At 61.5% G+C, this 19,362-nt stretch overlaps 1 protein-coding gene across 1 annotated transcript; it reads right to left on the bottom strand.

Moving 5' to 3' along the window:
• Window positions 1–8,897: 8,897 nt before the first annotated feature.
• Window positions 8,898–18,132, bottom strand: SHH (sonic hedgehog signaling molecule). Its single transcript, XM_065939806.1, has 3 exons — window positions 17,833–18,132; window positions 12,304–12,565; window positions 8,898–9,700 (listed from the first exon to the last, which is right to left on the bottom strand). Exons 1-3 carry the CDS (start codon window positions 18,130–18,132, stop codon window positions 8,898–8,900), a joined length of 1,365 nt encoding a protein of 454 aa, XP_065795878.1.
• Window positions 18,133–19,362: the final 1,230 nt, after the last annotated feature.

Here is a 19,362-nt window from a genome sequence, read left to right on the forward strand (position 1 = left end):
TGGGCTGAACCTGAGCGCCTGGGATTTACAAACCCGCTCCCTCTCCCCGCGCCGGAAGTGTGCTCCTTACGCTGAACTAGGAGAAAGGAACACATCTACGTATATCCACAGGCTCCCCACCCCCGGCCTGCGCTGGCTGTGCTCCGGCCGGTGTCCCCGTCCCAGTGGCGCCCGAGACCCCCGCCCCGGGGCTTCCCCTGCCCGTCTCGGCCACCTGTCTCCCTTGGGGCGGCGGGGCTTCTTGGCTAAGGGCGGGCAGTGTTCCTCAGATGCACCCTGGCTGCCTCAGTTTCCCTTCTCACCCTCGGTGCTCACCGTCCTGACTCCCGTCCTTCCTGCCTCCTCGTCGGCACTGGCGGCCAGGAGGGGACGTGGGGGTCTGGGCCGTAGTAAGACCCTGCTGGTGAGTGGGCGGATCGAGCTTGGGGCTGCCTGCAGGAGGCGCCCTCTGCTTCTAGGGTGCAGGGCGGTCACTTGAAAGCTTCTCCCGCAGCCCAGAGGCCGACCTGAGGTCAGTGGCTCCCTCAGTTCAGTTCAGTCGCTCAGTCGCGTCCAACTCTCTGTGACCCCATGAACCGCAGCACGCCAGGCCTCCCTGTCCATCACCAACTCCCGGAGTCCACCCAAACTCATGTCCACTGAGTCGGTGATGCCATCCATCTTACCCTCTGTCGTCCCCTTCTCCTCCTGCCTTCAATCCCTCCCAGCATCAAGGTCTTTTCCAATGAGTTCTCTCTTCGCATGAGGTGGCCAAAGGATTGGAGTTTCAGCTTCAGAGTCAGTCCTTCCAATGAACACCCAGGACTGATCTCCTTTAGGATGAACTGGTTGGATCTCCTTGCAGCCCAAGGGACTCTCAAGAGTCTTCTCTAACACCACAGTTCAAAAGCGTCAATTCCTCAGCGCTCAGCCTTCTGTATGGTCCAAATCTCACATCCATACATGACTATTGGAAAAACCATAGCTTTGACTGCAAAGACCTTGGTTGGCAAAGCAATGTCTCTGCTTTTTAATATGCTGTCTACAGTGGTCATAGATTTCCTTCCAAGGAGCAAGCGTCTTTTAATTTCATGGCTGCAGTCACCATCTGCAGTGATCTTGGAGCCCAAGAAAAGAAAGAGTCACTGTTTCCATTGTTTCCCCATCTATTTGCGATGAAGTGATGGGACCGGATGTCATGATTTTCATTTTTTGGGTATTGAATTTGAAGCCAACTTTTTCATTCTCCTCTTTCACTTTCATCAAGAGGCTTTTTAGTTCCTCTTCACTTTCTGCCATAAGGGTGGTGTCATCTGCACATCTGAGGTTATTGATATTTCTCCCTGGCAATCTTGATTCTAGCTTGTGCTTCATCCAGCCTGGCATTTTGCATGATGTACTCTGCATATAAGTTAAATAAGCAGGATGACAACAACATACAGCCTTGATGTACTCCTTTCACAATTTGGAATCCTTACGATTATACAGTGGAAGTGACAAATAGATTCAAGGGATTAGATCCGATAAACAGAGTGCTTGAAAACTATGAATGGAGGTTCATGACATTGCACAGGAGGCAGTGATCAAGACCATCCCCAAGAAAAAGAAATGCAAAAAGGCAAAATGGTTGTCTGAGGAGAACTTACAAATAGCTGAGAAAAGAAGAGAAGCTGAAGGCAAAGGAGAAAAGGGAAGATATTCCCATTTGAATGCAGAGTTCCAAAGAATAGCAAAGAGAGATAAGAAAGCCTTCCTCAGCGATCAATGCAAAGAACTAGAGGAAAACAATAGAATGGGAAAGACCAGAGATGTCTTCAAGAAAATGAGAGATACCAAGGGAACATTCCAAGCAAAGATGGACACAATAAAGGACAGAAATGATATGAACGTAACAGAAGCAGAAGATATCAAGAAGAGGTGGCAAGAATACATAGAACTATACAAAAAAGATCTTCATGACCCAGATAACCAGAATGGTGTGACCACTCACCTAGAGCCAGACATCCTGGAGTGCAAAGTCAAGTGGGCCTTAGGAAGCATCACTATGAACAAAGCTAGTGGATGTGATGGAATTCCAGTTGAGCTATTTCGAATCCTAAAAGATGATGCTGTGAAAGTGCTGCACTCAATATGCCAGCAAATTTGGAAAACTCAGCAGTGGCCCCAGGACTGGAAAAGGTCAGTTTTCATTTCAATCCCAAAGAAAGGCAATGCCAAAGAATGTTCAAACTACCGCACAATTGCACTCATCTCACATGCTAGTAAGGTAATGCTCAAAATTCTCCAAGCCAGGCTTCAACAGTATGTGAACCATGAACTTCCAGACGTTCAAGCTGGATTTAGAAAAGGCAGAGGAACCAGAGATCAAATTGCCAACATCTGTTGGATCATAGAAAAAGCAAGAGAGTTCCAGAAAAACAGCTATTTCTGCTTTATTGACTGTGCCAAAGTCTTTGACTGTGTGAATTGCAACACACTGTGGAAAATCCTTAAAGTGGCTTCCTGGGCGTGGATAAACAGGAGGGTGAAGGCGGTGTGCACTGCAGGCTGCGGGGCATGGCAGTGGCGACGGTGACCACGTGGTGGATGTGGGGCGGGGAGTGGGCTTCTTGTGTGGACGCCCACAGGCCGGTCGGTCGTGATGCCCAGCACGCTCCAGCAGCGAAGGAGTTCTGGGTGCGTGGTCAGCGCCGGTCTGCTAGGCTTTTTCTTTCTTATTAAACATCTTCCTTGGAGAAGAGAAAGGGCTGAAAGGATGCTTTCGTGACAGCAGTGGCCGCGCTGGGCTCTTTGCGGGAAGGACCGGCCGTGGACGAGGACCAGTGGGCTCCTCCCACCCCAGTCGTGCCCCGGCCAACCCGGGATTCAGGGGGAGAGGGCTTCTCTTAGTGTCTCTGGCCCCCAAACGTAGCCACAGGGGATGCTGGCGCTGGGCAGGTGGCTCAGTCCTTTTCCACTGAGAATGTCGCCCATTCAGGGATGGTCCCCGGGGAGGCCACGCAGGGGAAGGGTCCTGGGGGGGTCTGTCACTCAGGAGACAGCTGGCGACGGCTCAGCAGCTCTACGGGGCCGACCCCGAAGGCTGGTTCACAGAAACTCAGATGCCTTCATCTGGAATGTTCCAAGACTGCAAGGTCGTCCTTTTTCTGGTGTGAAGACAGTGTGACTGAGTTCAGGTGAGGGCCCAGCCCAGGAGAGAGGCGCAGTCCAGCCTCAGAGCAGGCGTGTTTCTGAGTCGGAAGTCCCCAGGGTCCCCCACCCGTCTCCCTGGGGATGGACCGGAGAGGGGGTTAGCCCCGGGGCCAAAAGGGGTCGGCGGAGCGGAGCCCAGCACCCCCGTCCTGGTGGGGAGCAGACGGCGCCGTGACCGCTGTCCGTGCCTGTGGCCCTTGCTTCCTGCTGGCTTCGCACAGGCCATCTGCTCTGCCCACGGCCTTGGGAACTCCTCTCCAGGCCCTGGAAACCCCATGAGGGTCCACACGCTCAGGACCCCTGGCCCTCAGGAGCAGGGCCCGACGGGGCACCCCCAGCCATGTACCTTGCTCTGAAGGCGCTGCAGCGGGGCGGACGCGGGGCCCTCCAGCCCAGGGACTCTCGGCCCCAGGGAAGGGAGACGAAGGGGCTGAGCCTGGCCCACCCCGAGGGCCCTGCCCTGCCCCGCCGCCCACGTTTCCAGCCTCCAGTTTTTCCAACACGGTCACGTTCTTCCCTTTCCTTTTGTGACCCCTGGTATCCTTCAGAGCACCAGCCCGTCCGGGGCTCTGGGGCAGCGTCAACGGCTGGGCTTCAACTGGGGCCGCTGAGAGTGCGGGGTGGGGCGGGGGGTGCTTCCGGCGTCACCCGCACACGGCAGCCCTCCCCGGGGCCTGCCTGGCCGCCGCCGCCCTCTCCTTGAAGGTGCCTTCGATGTTCGTGATGCTTACGCCCCAGCCGGCCGGCAACAGCCCTGCTGGCCCCTGCCCGGCCACCAGCCCGACTTCCGCGCCGTGACCAGCAGAGGGCGCTCGGACTCCACGCAGGGGCCGCTGTCCCGCCCGCCCGCGGCCCTTCCGCGATGCTGGACCGGGGGAAGCTGGCGCGGAGCGGAGGCTGCTCCCGACGCAGGGGGGCCGCCTGACCCAGCGCGGCCGCCGCGCCGCTGCCCGGGGCAGTGGCCGGGGGATGGAGGCCGCCCCGGAGTCCTGGCGCCGAGTGGATGGGCCCGCACCCTCGGGAGGCGTCCACGGAAGGGGCAGTGGCTGCCCAGCGCTGGAAGCGACGGGCGCTGGCCCTCGGAAGGATGCTGCTTTCTCTGCGGAGGCCGTGGAGTATTAGCGGCGGCAGCGACAGGTCGCAAGGAAGCGGACAGGCCCGTCTCCGCCCGGTCACCCCGAGTGAGGCCGGCGCTCTGGGCTCTGACACAGCAACCCCAGCCCCCCGCCCCCCCAATTCTGTCTCTGCCGTAGATCCTGTTTTCTAGGCGCCTGTCTGTTGGTCTGGCTCGAGGGTTTCAGCTGGGATGTTGATGACATGGCCCAGCTGGGTGACAGACACAGGGACCCAGGGCCCAAGCCTCCTGTCAAAGACACAGGGCCGGTTTCCGACCTCCTGGTTGTCTGGCTCAGAGAGGGAGCCTTGAGCCTATGGAGAAGGGGGAGCTTCCCGCCTCGCGTCCAGCAGAAAAGGTGTCCTTCTGCCCGAGGCAGACACACGGGCCTCGGGACACAGAACAGAAGCTTCTGTCCACCAGGCGGCTCGGTCGGATGGGGGAGCCCTTGGATTTTTGGCATCATATTTCTTTGAATTTATCTTTTGGGATTTCTGGGTCCTCTTATATAAGCCAGTCTCCCCCTTCTGGGAACATAGCTGCCCTCATTCTGGAAGCCCGAGGCCCCACTGAAAACCCAAACTTTCACATGGTTTCCCCGTCTCCTCACTGGGGCCCAGAGCCTGTGTACAGAATGCGGATCACTGTCAGTCTCTTGTTCATCTTAGAAAATCAAACCTCAGCCAAGAAGAGCCAAGAGGATTACCTCCAAACGCAGGCTCCCTAGTTTCCCAGCGGGGGCAGTTTTCACCAGGTGGGGCGAAGCCCGCGTGGCTTCTGGCGCCTGCCCATGGGTCTGTCTTCAGTTTACCTCCAGACTGGCATCAAGTTGGCCTGTTACAGCAGCAGGTCTTCCTGGATTTGTTACGCAGCGAGGAGCACGGCAGCCTTTGAACCCCAATAGAAGATGCACCATGCTGGCTGCACCCCAGAACGCCCCAGTGCCCTCCCACTGCAGCCCCCCCCATAGTGTAAGGGACAGTGTTAAGTCGTGTCTGACTCTTTGTGACCCCAGGGACTGTAGCCTGCCAGGCTCCTCTGTCCTTGGGATTCTGCAGGCAAGGATACTGGAGTGGGTTGCCACGCCCTCCTCCAGGGGATCTTCCCAGCCCAGGGATTGAACCCAGGTCTCCTGCATTTACAGGCGGATTCTTTACCATCTGAGCCACCAGGGTTTCCATGCGAGATCTGCGAAGACCCAGAGAGTACGCATTTCAGGCTCTGGAGGCCGTGTGGCCTCCAAGGCAGCTTCTTGGCTGTGAGAGCCCTGAGCGGGAGAAGGCAGTAGGCAGAGGAATGAGCCGGGCCGGGGAGGTGCAGGGGACTGAGGGTCCAAGAGAAATTTACTGGTTGGAAACTGAGTTATGAATTTGATAGAAATTTCACATATGAAATATCGTTCTTTAGCTGTTTTGTTTTCAACCACTTAACATGGAAAACATCTCAGCTCCCCGGCTGCATGAAAACAGGCCGCTGGCCAGATTTGTCCCTGGGGCCGAGGCTGGCCGATAAGAAATCCTATGAAGGTCACTTCCTTGGGCCTCTCCACCCCTTGAGTGGACTGTTCTTTCACAAGCATGGACTGGCCACTTCACTGCGTCACTGGGGAACCCAGCTCCTCCCCACCACCCCTGCCCCGGGCCTGGAGCTGGCTCACGGGCAGGCACTGTGTTGATTTCTTGCCAAATCTTGCAGCCGGCCGGCGTTCTTTGCATATCAGCCCACTCCATGCGAGGTGATGCTGACAGCTAGGGGTCTCCACCAGGGGAGGAGGGGGCTGTCCTCCCAGGCCTCCACTGGCAGCTTGCTCAGATGGATGGGCTCCGGCTTGGTCCCAGGGCCTGGCCCTCCCCTCCCTGGACGGGTCTGCAGTGTGCGCTCTCCATGAGATGCTTTATTTCACCTTTTGGGGACACCGTGGTGGAAGAACGCGTGAACTGCGGATGACAGGAGGGGACAGGGGTCCTCCCACAGAACAGACACGCACAGGGTCTCTGTGACTTCTTTAATTTTTCAAACAATCAAGCACAAAGACAAGAGGTTCAAGTACATTCTGATGCGCGTGTTGGATGAACAGACGTGCATTTAGCCACGAGGGAGGCAGGCGGTGAGACCACGCTCACCCTGGCAACCAACGGCCGGTCCCGTCCCCCCCGACCCCGAGAAGTGGGCCCTGGGCCGGCGTCAGCCTGCACGGATCCTTGCCAGGTGCGGTGGAGGTGGAAGAGAGAATTCTCACCACGAAGCTGGGAAGGGCCTTGAAAGGTGGGACCCCCGAGGGGCGGGACCACTTCGCCCGGCCAGGAGGGGGCCTGACCTCTCTCTGACCGCTAACGAGTCGGGGGTCGCCCAGGCCCGAGCCCACCATGTTCCTGGTGCTCCCGGTTAACTGAACACTCAGACTTGAGCAGTCACCAGAGCAGAAACCTTGATTCAGCAGGGCTTGTAACCTGGCTGACCCCTGAGGAGACCAGGGAGAGCCAGGGACCGCTCCTGCCTGGACAGCAAGCTCTGGCCCCCAGCCCCGTCCATCGGGGCCCCGGCCTCCTGGAAAAGCCACACCTCACCAGGCCTGGAGCACAGAGGCCCCCGGGGGCCTCAGGAGCAGCTTCCCCAGACCCTGCCCTGGTGGGATGGAGGGGGGCCCAGGGCCATCAGCTTCAGGCCTGCGCCCTCGCCCCAGGCCGGCCTCCAGACACGTCGCATCCGCTGAGAAGCCCGGAGGCCCACACACCTGTGCAAAGCCGGGCTTGCACGGGCACTGGGACTCAGAGCGCCCAGTGTGACCGCGGTCTTCACTGAACGGAAGCCCCCAGACTGACCCGCCGGGGCAGCCAAGCAGCAGGCGTGGGGGCCTGGTCTGGCCCTGCTGGCATGGGGCACAGGCCACTCATGGAAGGAGGGCTGTGACCTGGGGACAAAGGCCCTCCTCAGCTGGCACCACTCAAGACAGCTGGAGACACCGGCGTGGCCCGAGGACCCCAGCACCCCAAGGCTCTAAGGGTCTGCAGGCAAGGCGGGAAGGCCAGCGTCCACACCAAGCATGCGCGGAGCATGTGGGCAGTGCGTGGCCCTCTCCTTGGGGACCCTTCTGAAAGGCACCCCAGGACTTCAGAAAGCAGCAAAGGACCTTCTCCCTGCAAGGCCAGGGTGGTGCACCCCCAACCCGGGGCAACCGAGCTGGGGGAACAGAGTCAGCAAAGGCGACACGGGGCCTGGGGAGGAAGCCCTGGGTGACCGAGCCCCTCGGTCGCGTTACCCTGGGGGCGGCCAGCGCTGAGCGGTATCCAGCCCCGCACCGCCATCCTCGGAGCAGAGCAACTGTCACACAATAAATACAAACAGAGCTGAGCTTTCTCCAGTGACCAAAACAAACAAGTCAATTTGGTTACCTGCTTTGGTTCCCTAAGCAAGTTGATCTGAACTCACAGTTTGAGTAAAACGTCTAAATACAATACTGGGAACTCCTGTTAGCACTAGGTTACCCAAATAAAGAAGCCAAAAAAAGCGAAGAAAAAGGGCTACAACAGGAATTCTTAGTGATTATACACTAACCAGTCTGTGCGCGGCACATTTTATTTCTATAAAACTATTACAAAATATTCAAAAATACATTTTAGTAAATTTACAGCAGTTATTTCTCAACTTATTAATGCAAAAACATCCTTTGTTTTTCTCTGTACAAACTACAGGCTCCATTCTTGTGGGCTCATCACTATGTGCGCTTTTAAAAAATATTATTTTCTAATAAATTCTTTGAAGTTAAAAATAACAGAGTTCTTCCAGTTTGTCCAAGAAAAAAAAAAGTATGTGTGTGTGAGTGAGTGTGTAACAGTCTTGACTTCCAAGAATGTGGCCAAAATGGTGATGACAAAGCAAATATTAAACGCAGAAGACAATACAGGAGATGGCTGTGACATTGGAAGCTAGTTAAATTAAAATAATATATTTTCATATTTTACACTATTTCAAAAATGAAATGTAATTCAGTTAAGTATTGATCTCTCAAAAATCTAATTTACAATTCTGTGTATAAAAATATAATTTGTGGACCCCCATGAAGCATGTTTTAGTTTACACTTGCCGAAAAGCAGGAGCGTTGCAAAGGAGGAGTGGAGAGGACAGAATTCTGCTTTCTGAAAGTCAGGACGAGGGGCATGTAGAAAAATAGACTCTGAGCGGGTGGCTTGGCCTCACAAAATAATCTTTCCCCCTGTGAGTACAGTTCACATGATAATAATAAATTATCCAAGAAACAAACTATTTAAGGCTCTTGAAGGTCCGGTTCATATTATTTTAAAACATCTATTCATACCAAACAAATAAATAGCCAGGAGAGGTGAAAAAAAATAACCAAAATTAAAACAAGAATCAAAAAATTAAAAAAAAAATATATATATAAACTAAAGACGACGACAGAATTTCTTGGGGTCTTTGATTCCTTATAGTCTACTTTGGACTGTCCTACTTTATGCTTATTCTTACTCTTATTATAATTAAAGTCTCGTTGCGTGCGCTGTTTCCGTGTGTCCTTTGCGGTGTCCGGCCCCCCACCCCACCCGCCCCGCCCCGGCCCACCCCACCCCGGTGCCCTCCCCGGCCCCCGTGGCCTTCAGCTGGACTTGACCGCCATACCCAGCGGGTGCAAGGCCTCGCTGTCCAACAGCCAAGTGCCTATTTGGTAGAGCAGCTCCGAGTACCAGTGGATGCCCGCGGCACCCGGCGCGTCGGCCGCCCCCGGCACCGGCGGGGGGACGCGGCCGCCGCCCCCGCCGTCGCCGGCTCCGCCGCGGTCCGTGCGCCCGGGCGCCAGCGCGGCCAGGAGCGCGTGCGCCAGGCGGTAGGGCGCGAAGGCCCCGTGCGCCCAGCTGTGCTCCTCGATGACCGCGTAGCACGAGGCCAGCACCCGGTTGATGAGGATGGTCCCGTGTGCCGTGAGCGGCGCGTAGGCGCCCGCCGTCTCCTCGCGCAGCGTCACGCTGTGCACCGCGGCGGGCAGCAGCCGCCGGGCCCCGCCGCGCTCGGCCACCACGTACACGTGCTGGCCCGGCCGCACGCGGCTGGCGAAAAGCGCCCGGCGCCCTGGCGCGCCCCCGCCCGCCGCCGCCGCCGCCGCCCCCTCGGGCGCCCCTGCGGCCGAGCCGTTGTGCGGCGCCACGAAGAGCAGGTGCGCGGCGGTGAGCAGCAGGCGCTCGCGAGGCTCCCGCGTCTCGATGGCGTAGAAGATCTTCTTGGCGCCACGGTCGCGGTCCAGGAAGGTGAGGAAGTCGCTGTAGAGCAGCCGGCCCTCGTCGTCGGCCGCCAGCACGCGGTCCCCGGGCCGCAGGTCCTTCACCAGCTTGGTGCCGCCCTGCTCCAGATGCACCGTGGCCGAGCCCGGGAAGCAGCCGCCCGACTTGGCCGCCACCGAGTTCTCTGCGTGGGGAGGGGGGGGAGAGGCGAGACAAGGGGAGACGGGGAAGGGGGTGGCGGTGAGTCCCGAGGAGGCTCCGGTGGAAAGCGTGAGGGGCGCGCGCTTAGCGTCCCGCGCGCCCAGGCCGGGGATGCCCTTGGCTCCCGGGCAGGGAAACAGTCCGCCGGCCTGGGCGCGCGCAGACCTCCCTCCCCCACCCCATCCCGGAGGCCGATTTCAGATGCAGACGCATTCCTTAACGACTCTCTTAGGGCTGGACCGGCGGTGCCAAAGGTCGGTTGGCGTCTCCGGCGGGAGGCCGGTTACCCTCCTTCCCTTCCGCCTCCCTCACCCCCACCGCCGGCTCCGCACACACCCAACCTCGCCGTGAATTCACAGGGTATTTGCTCTCCACTTGGAGTCCTCAGGAAGCCTCCTCGAGCTCCCCCGCGCGCAGGGGCGCACCCTCCTTCCCTCCCGCCTCGGCGCGGGGCGCCGCGCCCCTGCCCGTGCGCTCCGCACTCAGGCCGCGCGGCTGGCACCCTGGGCCGCCCACCCCAGCGCCCAGCGGGGTTGAGGTCGGGGGCTTGGGGTTGGCCTGCCGGTGTGTGTGGGGGGGAGTGTGGGGAAAATAGCTGTAGTAGTTGTAGCAACTGGACAAACATTCCAGAGCTTTGGCCGAGGTGTGAAAACCCGGGGCTGTGTGGATCTTCTAATTAAAATCCAATAAAGGGCTCGCCATTGTCATTGTGATCTCTGCACCAAACGGGAGGCGCTCTTGGAAGAGGGGACCCTTCCATCCCTCCCCCCGCCCCCCACTTTCTCTGCGCGGGCCGCCCCCTCCCTGTTTGCTCAGGTGCAACGCCCCTCCCCCGCCCCTCGGCGATTCACACGCGGGCCCTCCGGAGGCCGGGCCTCACAGGCACTATTTGCACAGCCAGGCCTCTCTTGCAAGCACTCAAGATGTGTATTTGAATTTTAAATGGCGGGGCCTGCTCCGCGCTCGGGAAGCCCCGGGTTCTCAAGGCCCCTTGACTACCGGCTTTCTCCGGCCTCCGTCGCTCTCTGAGGCTCACTGTCCCCGGGACAATAATCCCGGGGAGCCGGGCGGCGCGCGGGGGGCCGGGGAGGAGGGGCGGGACGGCCCCCCGTCTTCTTTGCATTCCAATCTCCGGGATCAGGCTTTTGGCAAATAGAGATCGCCAGAAAGAATCTTCCTGCTGGAATTACTGAGGGTATTTAATCTTCTCATCGTTTTCTCGGGCATGAAGTGCAGGGGCCGGCCTTTGGAGGCCCGCCGCAGCCGCCCGCAAGGCGCCCGGGACTCAGGCGAGCCCGAGTCGTCGAGTCGCACGACCCTGCCTGACACGCACCGCCCCGCGCCCGGCCCGCGTGCGCGGAATGCCAATGAGCGGCTCTGCTGCGCGCCCGGTCCGGCGCCCCCGCCAGGGTCCCGGGTCGGACGACTGCTGCTCATTTGCGCGGAGACCTCGAGGGACCACCCCCCACCTACCCCAGCCCCGCCAGGGGGGTACCCCGCGGAACGGGGTGGCCGGGAGGGGGCCGCGCGCCGCGCCTCCGTTTGGGAGCCCCGCGCAGGTGCGGGGGTGGGGGGCGCGCCTTGGCGCCCTACAGCGGCTGAGACCCTTTCTCGGGCTATAAACCCAGACCTTCTGCCCACCCGTCCACACCTTGTGTGCCAAAAAGCCATCATTTTTCTGTCCTGCAAAGTGTGTCGACACTTCGCAAGCGTTTTTCCTCCTAACGTGCTAGTAAAACAGAGGTTAGGGGACAAACGCAAACCCAGAGGCGGGGGAGACGGAGCTCCTCCGACACCCCCTGTGGACTGCTCTGCTGAAGGCGCCAGCTTCTGCAGGCAGGTGGCGGGACCGCCCGGCTGAGTCGGGGCCTGCGCCCGCGCGCGCGCCTGCCTCCAGAGCTGTTCCTCGCCCGCAACAGCGAGTGGCGTTGCAGGCCCAGGGAAGCCGCCTCGCGGCGCAGGGCGGCCCGGCTGGTTCCCAGGGAGGACGGGCGCTCCGGGATGGCGCCCTCCAGATGTTGGAAGCCGTAACTACTGGCTTTGTGACCGGCCGCCGGGCCTCGTCCCCCAGGCCGGGTGAGCCCAGTTAGCTTAGGCTCTGGCGGGGCGGGGAGGGGACAGGGTTTCCACCCGGGGCGGCTCCTCCCGCGCAGGGAGGCGGGGGCGGAGTGGGGAGTGGTTCCTTCTTAAGCCCTCCCGAGACAAAGGCTCCGGGCCAGAGCTGGCTCTTTGGGCTGGGCTGCCTCTTTCACCAGGAAAGTCGCCCCCACCCCGTCCCACCACCCCCAATCTTTCCTCCCCGTCTCGTCTCCTGCCACCTGCACTAGGGGCTCCGGAAACCGGGCTGGAGGGAGGCCCGGGAAGCCAGATGCCCTCTGCATCTGGACTCCGAGGACATGGGCCTCTGCAGCCTCCAAGACGCCCATGGCGAAGGGCCGCCCCCCGCAAACAGCAGTCAGCCCCCAGGGCCCTCTCTGCCCGTCCCCCACCCATCTTCCTCCGGCCCTGGAGTCAGCCTGTGGGGTGCCGAGCTGGAGGTGGGGGGGAGGGGGGCGGGCTGCCCGCAGGGGCGGGCCGGCCCCTCACCTGCTTTCACGGAGCAGTGGATGTGCGCCTTGGACTCGTAGTAGACCCAGTCGAAGCCGGCCTCCACGGCCAGGCGCGCCAACATGCCGTACTTGCTGCGGTCGCGGTCCGAGGTGGTGATGTCCACGGCGCGGCCCTCGTAGTGCAGCGACTCCTCCGAGTGGTGGCCGTCCTCATCCCAGCCCTCAGTCACCCGCAGCTTCACGCCCGGCCATTGGTTCATCACGGAGATGGCTAAGGCGTTCAGCTTGTCCTTGCACCTCTGTGGGGAGAAGGGGGCACCCAGGGGACGTTAGCATCCAGGCCTGCCAGCCACTCCCACCGCGGGCCACCCTATGCCTCTCTACCCTAAGCCACCCCTGCCCCTGTGGGCTGTTCAGCCCAGCCCCCCGAGATGCAGACTGTACAGAGAAGGAAGGAGACAAGGCCTGGACCGGGGCGAGGGCGCTTGGGTAGGAGAGGTCCTGGCACCTGTGCGATGTCACAGACAACCTGGGGACTTGCTCTGCATCTGAAACAGCAGAGGCCCGATCGTGGCGCAGAAGCAGATGAAATTTCTTGGCAACAAGCCAACTGTGCGTTTCTGGACGATGGCTGCGGCCCGCACCCTGCGCCAGGGTCCCCTCCAGCCCTGCCCCCTCCTGCTCTGCGGCGTCCCCAGCACCGGTGCGAGGCTCCGCCCCTCTCCCCGGACAAACCCCCCATCTGGAGGCCGCAGAGAGGCCCTGGGCGCAACTGTGCTGCAAAAAGAAAAATACACTGTCTGCTTCTCAAAGAATTAAAAGCCTTGGCTTATCTCCGTGCCCTGGCTCCTGCCCTCTGCCTATCTGGGGCGAGACTTAAGCCAAAGGTAGAGAGGTAGGTGGACGCTGATAGCGACTCGAGGGGCGGGGGCGCCGGGAGTGAAAGGCAACCAGGTGAGTTATAATTTTCTATAAGGCCAGGGCCGGATGGCAAACATTCTTTATCTGGACAGCCGCATTCCTTTTCCCCGTGGAACTCTTTTCCCCCCAGCTTTTCTGCGGTCTGATTGTGACTCTTGTTTTCCTTAACCTGTTCCCTTCCCCCCTCTTGTTTTCTTGGCCGGCTCAGAATGGTGTCCTGCAAGTTTGAAGAGCAAACTTAAGAGCTGGAGGAGGGGTGGGGTGGGGAGGGGAGGGGAGGGGAGGGGAGGGGTGCGGTGGGGTGTGGTGGGTTAGGGGATCGGGGATGGGGGATGGGGGGTGGGGAGAGGGGATGGGGGAGGGGGTAGGAGGGTGAGCTGGAGAGGCCCCCCGGGGCCTCTGAGCCCTTGCCTTGGGGAGCCTCCTTCTGGAAACTGCCCTTGGGGTCCCCCCTCCTCCCCACAAGGAAGCTGCCTTCCTTGTGGAGTAAAGAAACAGTGAATAGGCGGGACTCGAGCCAGAGCAAAGTTGTGGGAGTTCCCTCAGGATTCTTGGGTCCCATTCAGATAAGGATGCGAGAGCGCCGTGGATCACGTGTGCGTTGCTGTGGACAGTAACTCACTGGACTGCTGCACCGCGGCTGCTGGGTGCGGGACTGCAAAAAGGGGGAGTGGTGACCAAGTCAGGATGGGGGCTTCCCCCAAAGAGGCAGACTCGGGGGAGGGGGGGGGGAGGTAGGTGACAACTCCAAGCTGACTTCTGCAGAGCGCGGGGCTGACCTCCAGCGGGGACCCCGGTAACCGAGATGACACGACGCCCCCCGCCAGGACTCTGATTATGGCTGGGGGTGGGGTGGGGGTGGGGGGCTCGTCCTACGGAGTCGGGGGTGGGGTGGGGTGGGGTGGGGTGGGGGGGGTGGGTTGCCGAGGGCTCTGGCAAGGGCTGCTGCCGCATTTTAAGGGGATGTGACTGATTGCGCAACAGGAAAAGTCTTGTGTATTTGGCAGCAATAAATACCAGTCTATGGTTGTAGGGTTAAACATACAACAAATGTGTGTTGGGGGTGGGGGGGGGTGGTGCGGGCAGAGGACTAGGGGGCGGCCCTGGTAACAGGTCAGCGCTTGCAGGTTTCTGGGCCCGCCAACAGTTTTCTTTAAAAAAAAAAAAAAAAGTCGGAAGGACAGAGTTTGAGTGAGGTCATCTCGAGGATTGAATGCGTTTTACATGAAAATCAATCAGTAAACCAGAGGCAGTTTCGAGCCGGGATGTGGAACGCGCTGCGCAGGCGCACACCACGACGCGCACACGCAGACACTCGCCTCCCGAGCCCCCATGGCACCCCGGCTCCCTGCTTTCGGGGGGCAGGCGGAGCTTTTTGATGGCTTCCTCGGGGGCCGCTGGCGAGGGGGAGGGCGGGCTGGGGAGCACCTGTACCGGACCCCGCCTTCTGAGCTGCGCCACCCGGGCAGGCGATGGAGAAGCCGAGCGAGGAGCCCCGGGGCCGCGCCAAGGCAGGCCCGAGTCGGCGCCCCGCGCCCCACGCGCGCTCCCCCAGCTCGGTCGGGCGCCGGGAGCGGGGGGGGGGGACTCGGCCCCGCGGCTGCAGGACGCTCCGCGCCCCGGCCGGGCGGGGTCGTCGCAGGCAGAGCCAGGAAGGCTGGGCTGGTGATCAATTCACTGGGTCGTGTGCCACGAATCAAGCCCGCCTCTGTGCAGCCACCGTGAAGCCCGGCGGGGCCGGCGGGCCCGGCTTTGTGTCGGCGGAAGGCCGAGCTGTTCCCCACGCCTGGGCTCCCGCCGCCTCCCTCGTCTGCGCAGCCGCTCCGCGCCCCGGGGAGCCGAGCGGGGGCTGTCGCCGCCGACGGGCTTCCCCGGCGCGGGGGAGGGGTGCCCCAACTTCACAAGGGTCTCCCCCCACCAAGTCCCGCACGCGCCTCTCTCCACGCCTCCGCCCCCACTGCAGAAAACCAGGCCCCTCCCGTGGAACCCACCGCGGAGCGCCGCTCCCCGGGGGCCGCCACGCACTCCCCGGAAGCCTGACGGTCCCCACCGCAGCCCCCGGCCAGCCCCCGGCGGCCCCCTGCCCCCTCGGAGCCCCCGGCACCCGCGGCCGTGCTGCGGGGAGAGCATGTCGGTCTGCGCTTCCCCCTCCCCGCCCCGAGTTAATATTAACAGGAGCGCCTGCGTTCCTGAACTGCTCTCAAAGTTCCACTGGGGACGATCTCGCCATGGTTGAGGGACTTGGGCGGCAGTCCCATTAGAGAGACAGGGACGCAGAGAGACGGGGGAGGAGGGACACGCACCTGAGAACAGTCTGGGCGGTTATCTTAAGTGGGGGGCCCGCGGGGCGCAGGTGCCCGCTCCCCCCCTTCGCCGGCCCTGCCCGCCCCGCCCAGGTCTCCCGCCTTCCGCGCTTTAACTCTTAGGACCGGGGGGCGCGGGAAGGACGCGGTGGCGGAGAGCAAGGGGGCACCTCTCAGGCCGCCCCGCGGCCAGCCTCCCCATTTTCAGGGGGCGTTGGGGGGGGTCCCGGCTGCGATCCTGGCCCGCCCTGCCCCACCCCGCCCCCTCGCCGGCTGCCCCTCCCCCCTCCTTTTGTGTTGGGAACGGGAATAGCCACTGCCCAAGGAAAAAAAGTATTTGTTTTCGTTTCGTTCGTCTGAGGGAAGTTGACAGAAGGTCAGAAGTTCAAATGCTGCCAGCGCACACGGCGGCCGGAGCGGCCCGGCGTCGGGCCGCGCGGCCGTGGGTCCCGGCGGGGGCTGCCAGGGGCGGCGAGGGGCCCGGCGCGGGGCTCGGCCGGGCGCCCTGGCCCGCGAGGCGCCCCCGCCCGGGAACCGGCCTGCCCCCTCCCCCCCTGCCCCCTCCGGCACGCTCGGTGCCGCCCCCGCCAGCCCGGCCGTCGGAGCGCCGCCGGGAGCCCTTGGCCGAGCCCGCGCTCGGGCGCGTGGAGGGGCCGGCGGGAGGCCGCGGTTCAGCCCCGCGCGCACTGAAACCCGAGCCGCGGGATCGATAACCTGGGAGTAAGTGGAGCCGGGATGCGTCTGCCCGGGTGCGCGGCTCCGCGCGCTCGGCCCGGGTGGCGGGGCGGCGAGGCCCGCGGCCCCGGCAGGGAGCGGGCCGGGGACCCCGCGCCCTCCCGCGCCGGCCCCGCGCAGAGCGCGGCGCACGCCGAGCCCTCCGGCTCGGGGACCTCCGGCGCCCCCGCCCCCGCCGCTTTCTCCGGGCTCGCGCCCCGCTCCCCTGGCTCCGAGGGATCCCGGGAAGGCCCCTTCTGTCCCGCGGGGGTCCAGCGTGAGCTGGGGGTCGGAGCCCCGCACGCGCTGGGCCCCCCGCGGCCTGCGCAGAGTTAACTGCGGCTCTCGCCGCTCCCGGTACCGGCGCGCGCGTCCGCACTCGCGGGCCAGATTTAAGGTGGTCGGGAGCAGATGCTAGCGAGCCGGGGAGAAGGACCTTCTCCGCCCCCGCTCCCTCTCCGCCCCCTGCCCGTCCGCGGAAGCCCGCTGCCCCGCCGGGCCCTCGCTCTGCTCGGCTCCGCCGCAAGGCCGGGCAGCGGGCCGGGGAGCGCCGCGGCCCCGGAGACGGCTCCCGGGTCGCTCCCGCCCCCAGCCTCCCCCGCACCAGCGGCCCGCCAGCGCCGCTCCGTCAGCGGCGGTGCGCTCCTGGCCCTAAAGGTAGGACTCGAATATTTTAATAGGGCAATAAAAAGGATGTTGACCTATATTCCTCAGGAAATCCATTTCTAGCTTCAGTCCTACGTGCGTGGAGTTGGCGGAAAGTCTCCCACTGGCGGGGAGATGGGCAGTCAGGAGTCTTCAGCGGCGGTAGGGAGGGCGAGAGGAACGCGTGTTTCCCTTTGGTTCGTCTCTCCAGCCCCCTCCCGCTGATGCCGAGTCTCTCCTAATTCCTAGGCAAGCAGGTTGAAAACTAGCGTGATGCAATGCCAGTAAGTTCTAAGTCCCTCCCCTCAAGTACCGCGGGCTCGGGAGAATCGGAGGGCATCCTTAAAGAAATATCGATACAGTCACACTCGGGTGGGCACAACCGCCCGCGACCGAGTGGCGGTGGAAGCTCTGTGATCCGGGCAGGGGCCAGCCCGGCGGCCTCTGGACCCCGACCCTTTGTCAGCACTGCCTGTGGAGGGGATTTGGGGGGGGGGGCGTGCGACAGAGTGGGGTAGTGGTGGGGAAAGGAAAGCACAGAGACAGGAAAGCGGGAAGCGCAGAGGCTGCACCTGCCCGGTGACCCGGACACCCCTTGACGTTGCCCCCTGGCCGCCTCCCTCCGTGCCCACTCCCAACTTGGAAAGGACAGATGACCCCAAAGGGAAGGTCTCCCCAAGTTTCCAGCCAAAGCCAGGCAGGATGGAAAGGCCATCCCACCAGGATGCAGGCGGTCAGGGGCTCCCGTGGACCGCATCTCCTGGCGTCCTAACCCCCCACCCCCACCCTCAACTTGTCCATCTGGACCCTTCACCTCCATTCCCCTCCAGGAAGAGGAAGGCACCCGGAGGCCCGGCAGGTGGGTGGGGAAGGAGCGGGCAAAATCGCCTTTCTACCTGCCTGAAGAGCAAACAGACCCAACTGCATGGTTACACATAACCCCTTGAAAGCAACACATTCCACGCCCCGCGCTGGGTTTCTACCTGAGTCATCAGCCGGTCGGCTCCAGTGTTTTCCTCATCCTTAAATATGATGTCGGGGTTGTAATTGGGGGTGAGTTCCTTAAATCGCTCTGAGTTTCTGGTGATCTTCCCCTCGTATCTTCCACTGGCCCCTAGGGTCTTCTCGGCCACGTTGGGGATAAACTGCTTGTAGGCTAAAGGGGTCAGCTTTTTGGGGTTCCGCCTCTTGCCAAATCCCCTGCCGGGTCCGCACGCCAGCCCCGAGCACATCAACAGCGAGGAGACCAGCAGCACCAGGAGACATCTCGCCAGCAGCAGCATCTCGTCCATGGAGCCCGGGGACCTGGCGGCCGGCCGGCGCAGGTCCGAGTGCGCGAGGGTGCGGGTGTGCGAGTGTGCGCGCTCTGCCTCCCTCGCTCCGGCTGGCTGCTGGCGCCCGCGCGCCCTGCCTCGCTCTTTCTTTTCCTATATAACCTTGCCCGCCGCCGCCGCTGCGGGGGACTCGCCACCGATCCGCACCCAGACGGGGGCTGGGACGGCAGGCTGCTGGCCGCTGATAACGGAACGCATCGGAGTTGGGGCTCAAGACAGCCGGCAGAAGACAAAAAGAGTCTGATTTTAAATGGTAGCAAGCCTGAGAGCTTGTGCGAGAGGCTGTCTTCAGTACTATATTATAGCTGGCAGGGCGGATCTGATTGGCCGAAGCCGCACAAGCTTGTCTTCTGATGTTTAACCCTAAAAAAGACTCATTTTTTTTCCCCCTCTGTTGCTGCTGTGGCTTTATTTTTACCTGAAGGCTTCTAGTTAAGAGAGGAAAACATCTTCGCCGAGACAAAGGTGAGAGGGAGGGAGGAGGCAGGCAGATGAGGATAACCTCAGTTACCCCTGCCCTGCACACACCTCCCGTTCCCCCTCCCCTTTCTCCAGAATGGTAGATGCTTCAGTTAAAACCAACTTAAGTTTTTAAAGGACAATCTAGACTCAGCGTCCCCCACCCTCAGGCTTCCATCACCAAACAAATAGTCTCTCAAACGTTTGTTGGACAGAGCTGCCCAGGTCTTACTTAAATGTTTTCCCAGGGACTTTATCATGCAGGCCAGGTCTCCCTGCAATTGAAAGACAGGGGTGGGTGGGGGGGTCCCATGCTCCTCCTGAAGGTTCCAGTCACTACAACTGGTCAGGACGCACATCACACGCCGTGTGGTGCTATTTGAGGAGCTTCTGACACCTTAGAACAACTTGAACCTGCTGCTTTTTATTGTGATTCGGTTAATGCATTATTTTTAACGTCCTGAAAGTAGAATGGAGACGCGCTCAGGGGCTGGCGCAGAGTGAGCTGAGGGGATGGGCCGGCTGGGCCCGAGTGGGTCTGGGGGGCTGCACCCCAGCTCAGAGCTTGGGCGGTGCTGGTGCCTGCGTGGTGGGCGGAGGCCCACTGTGCCGGGGGCGGGGGGCAGAGGGGAGTGGGCAAGGCTGTGCACACACCGCCCCCACGATTGCATCGATCGGAGCAAAGTGCAGGCCAGGGATGAGGTGAATGTGGAATTCAGG

This window comes from Muntiacus reevesi, chromosome 6 (genome assembly GCF_963930625.1).
Source record: "Muntiacus reevesi chromosome 6, mMunRee1.1, whole genome shotgun sequence".
NCBI classification, from domain to species: domain Eukaryota; kingdom Metazoa; phylum Chordata; class Mammalia; order Artiodactyla; family Cervidae; genus Muntiacus; species Muntiacus reevesi.